The sequence below is a fragment of the Vigna umbellata genome, chromosome 5 (assembly GCF_029865625.1).
Source record: "Vigna umbellata cultivar VRB3 chromosome 5, Vumbellata_1.0, whole genome shotgun sequence".
NCBI lineage: Eukaryota > Viridiplantae > Streptophyta > Magnoliopsida > Fabales > Fabaceae > Vigna > Vigna umbellata.
Genome location: NC_142169.1, coordinates 55,455,050 through 55,459,624, shown reverse-complemented (window position 1 = coordinate 55,459,624; position 4,575 = coordinate 55,455,050). Strand labels below are relative to the sequence as shown.

The window sequence follows — 4,575 nt, the reverse complement described above, 5'->3', positions numbered from 1 at the left end:
TTTGCTAATTATATGATTTTGCATTCTATTGAATTGAAAATAATATATATTTTATATTACTCTGATAACACTCGAAGTAGATTGATTATCTATTTTTTAATCATTTATGTCGTGAATATAAATGTACAAAATTAAAAAATAAAATAATTAACAAACCAATACGGTGATCAAACTAAAATTCATATAATTAAGAAAACCGATATTCAATATATAAAGTCTATTTCTAAAAAAACATAGTTAATATAAGATGAAAAGTCATAACACCAAACAAAATTTTGTTTAAATCAGTTAGATTTATCAACACATTTGTTACATTCATGAATATGTGTGAAACTTTAAAATTTAAGCATATATACTTATAATGGTACAATATTGCCATTTACTTTTTAGTCTTTGAATATTGAGATTATTGAGATTATTATAATCAAATATTTTTACATGTAACATACATAATCATTTTCAAGCAAAGGTAAAAAATTGAAAATTTTGTGCTAACTAGTCTTGTATTTCACTTAGAAAATGCATTTTTTCCTATAAAACATGGAAATTTATTCTTAATTCAATCCAAATAAATAACTCCATTAACTTTATTTTAATTATTAGTTAAAGTAAAATTTATTATAAATCAATTAATATTAACTTTGTTTTTAATTAGCATTAATCTTATCTCTATTATTAGTTAAAATAAATTTTATTATGAATCAGATAATATCATCTTTATCTTAATTGCTTATGTGTTTTCATTTTTTATAATAATAAAAAAAATTATTTATTATTATAATTGTAAAATTCAATATAAATAATTCTTAAATATTTATTGCAAATAATTTTTATTTATTTTATAGGTAGTTTTATAATTAAAAATGGTTAAGTTAAAAAATGGTAAAATTGAAAAAAAATTGTAAAATTGAAAAAATCAATTGATATAATAATTATCTAAATTTAAAATAAATTATTTAAAAAAGAAAAATTTCCTATATATATAAGTAGATTAATATTAGTTTTACTGTAGTTGATACAAAACCTTATCAGTATTGGCAGTATGTTATAACTGATTCTATAAATGGTCAAAATTTAAAAAATCGATAAAATTGATGTAATAATGATTTAAATTTAAAATAAATTATTTAAAAAGTAACACATATAAACACCAAAAAAAAAAAATCCTATGTATATATATAAGTGTAGATTAATATTAGTTTTATTGTAGTTGATACAAACCTTATCTGTATTTACAGTATGTTATAACTGATTCTATATATAATATCTAACTAATATCACTATATGCTAGTGAATAATATTATCTAATACAATATTCTTTTCTCTTAGATCTTTTGTTTCTTTTCCAAATTTTGAATATGGGATACATATTCACAAATTCAGCATAAGTGTTTGGGATAAAAGATATTCAGTTCAATGTATACCACAATTTATTTTTCTCGTTTAATCATTTTGTAAACCTTTTGAGTTTACTAATTTAACCCTATTTTAATAACTAATCTATATCTACAACAACTGGTTGTAGTTAAGTAAGTAATTAAAGTAATTAAAGTACGAAGTAGATAAGTTTTGTACTGATTTCTTATTCTCCCACTCGTGTAAAATTTTCTAGAACTCTGTGCAGAGTTTAACAGCAATACTATGCTACCAATTATTAACTCCATACTCACCATAACATTACATCCTTATCTTCTTCAACTTACCTTTTTAACACAAACACTTTGAGTCAAAACATGGTGGCTCGAGACCTTTGCCTACCTAGAAACCTAAAAATTCTTGTGTTCCTAGTAATCTTTTCTTTCAACATATGTTTATCCAAACACTAATGCAAGCAATTCCAACATCGAAAAATTCTTTGGTGGTAAAACGTGTAATGGTAAAATAATAACAGAGAGAGAAATGGAATGATAATAATAGAGTTTTAGCAATGAGCACAGCCCTCCTAGGATCCTATGACCAAAAACAATAGAAAAACAATTTAGGAGTCTGATTCTGATAAGGTGAACCTATAATTTAGGGCTAAAAGACAAAACACTAGAACTACAAGACAACCCTCTCTGCCCCCTCCTATATTTCAACCCCTAAATTAAATTAATGTTACCAAACAAACACATCAATTAGTGGGTGCATGCTTAGAAATAATAACATTAATATTTAATGTCTGAATCACCAAACAAGAATCTTAACTATTAACTGTTGTTCCTCGGGCAACGGGCACCTTCTCCTCCATCTACGAACCACAATGTACTAAGATCATTAAACTACAACTTCAAGAAATTAGAAGCTATGCTTACTAATTAATCATCATAATCAACCCCATTAGTTTAAACATGTAAAATATTATTACAATTTACGCAATTAAAGAGGAATTTTTCGTGCTTTGAATGGGAGAATATACCAAGAAAAATGCAGAGTTACACATGAAATAGCCTCAAGTTGTGGCTGCTACAGTGAGAGTATTGTTAAAAGGTTTCCTTTTTTGGCGACACTATTATTATTATTAAATAAACAAATAAAGTGGTAAAGATTTGATGGACGATGAATTTAAGTAGATCCTACTTACCTAGTACCCAAATTTGAATGTAAGGTAGCCATGCACAGTGCATTTGAATGTTAGCCAAGACTGAAATATGTTATGTGATTAAAAGAAAATACTGAAAAGAAAAGAAGATTCTTTCGTTTAATTACTAAGCCTTTAACACTTTTGGTAATTGATGAAATCCCAGAAATTCAAGTGAAGACATGTCCATCAATAAAGTTTCAATAGGGTCCCCAAAATTTGAATGTGCCTCTCTCCCTCTCTAACTCTCTTTGACTGCTACGGGCACCCCTGCCCGCTGCCCGCCATCATAATTCTAACATTAAGATAAACAAACCCAAATAAGGTTGTCACCAATGTTATAAATCAAAGACAAAAATCTCTACCCCCACAATTTTTCTTCCTCCAAAGAGTTAAAATTTTCGGCTGTAATCTCTTGTGAGGTGCTGCAAGGTCTTTTCTTTTCTATTTTCATAAGTTTGTCTTGTTGTGTTAAATGGAATTTGGGGTTTCTTGAGTTATGTCATTAATTACTGCAAGACTGTAATTATGATTTGGTTGGAAACTTAGGTTTGTGTAAAAACTGTAGCATACCTCTTCAGAATGCCAAAATGGGTGTTTAAAAAGCGCTTGATGTCCCTTTTAAGAAACCTTGTCTTGAAGATTCCTTGCTCCACTCTCTTGAGTTTGGCTATTTCAGTGTGCTAGTGGTGTCAGTTATATATATACAGAAGGGGTGAAGGAGAGATAGTTCCCACTTCAATCATCATTACCAAACTTCTCCACAAAACCAAATCCTCACTCTCCCTCCCAACTTTTGAGTCAAAAATTATCATTTCAAAACCACTCTTCTGCTGTAGGATAAGTTTGTGCCTTCCAAGTGTTTGGTTTGTGACCCTGCTCTGGTGCCTGCCCTGGTAAAGGTTCAATATCTTGTAGTTGCCAGCTTTTGTACATGCCAGTTTATACCAAACTTTACCAGTTCTTTTAAGCCAAACCCCTCCAGAATAAGCTTTTCCCTCCTTGTCTCAAGAAAATGGCACCTTCTGGAAGGACAGCAACTGCAGCAACATCAACAAGGACAGCCTCAAAGACAAACACCACCACAACAACAAGAAGGAGGACAAGACAGCAAAGAAGAACAGCACAGTTCAAGAAGAAGCAGCAGCAGCAGCACACAAAGAGCAACAAAAAGCAAGAGACTGAACTTGTTCCCACTGTTTTACCCTCCAGCTGCTCCTCCATAAGCTCACAAGACTCCTCAAAGGAAGTTGACATGCAAGGCTCTGAGGTCATTGATGTGTCCTTAAGTCCGTGTTCTACACCAAAGGGTCAGAAGTTTAGGATTCCTGAGATTTCGACATGCCCTCCAGCACCAAAGAAGCCAAGGGTTCTTTCCAATTGCTCTTTGCGAAGGTCTCCACTTTCATTCTTTGTACCACCTGACTTGGAGCACTTTTTCTTAGTGGCACTTCGAGATGTCTCAGTTTGATTTTGTGTGTTAATAGATGATTGAGAAAGATACATGTGTTATAGTAATAAGATCATCACACTTTAGAAGATGGACTTTTGAAGTGGTTTTAGTATATTTTCTCTTCCTGTGTACCTCTAGCAAATGACAGAGGTATGCTTTTGAGAACTTTAGATTTTCGTGTGTTCATCTTAGAAATAGTTACCACTTCCCCCTTTCTTCAATTTCTGCTAATTTAACATTTTGTAGGGTTTGCAGTCACTAAATTTAGCCGGGGTGGTTCCCAACTAAATTTAGATTTTTAGCTTACTTTCATTTTTTTTCTTCTTTTCTTTTCCCTCTTATAGAAGACATGTTCTGACCTTCGAGTGTGTGCTGAGTGCAAATGTAATGGGTTTGGTTTAAGGTATGTGTGAGTGTTCAAGCTTGCAACTCAACAAAGCTTCAGCTATCAATTAGAGAAAGTAAAGTCATACACTTTCCTTTTGTATGAAAAATCCCTCTGTTTTTTTCTCCCTCTGCCTCTCATACTGCATCACTTGTTGGCAATGATACTTCTACTTTC

The 4,575-nt window shown here is 31.0% G+C and overlaps 1 protein-coding gene across 1 annotated transcript; it reads left to right on the top strand.

Annotated features, from left to right (window-relative positions):
• Window positions 1-2,952: 2,952 nt before the first annotated feature.
• LOC124839595 (uncharacterized) lies at window positions 2,953-4,371 on the top strand. The gene has a single exon (XM_047315469.2). The coding sequence runs from the start codon at window positions 3,576-3,578 to the stop codon at window positions 4,029-4,031; it is 456 nt and encodes a 151-aa protein (XP_047171425.1). The 5' UTR covers window positions 2,953-3,575; the 3' UTR covers window positions 4,032-4,371.
• The last annotated feature ends 204 nt before the right edge of the window (window positions 4,372-4,575 follow it).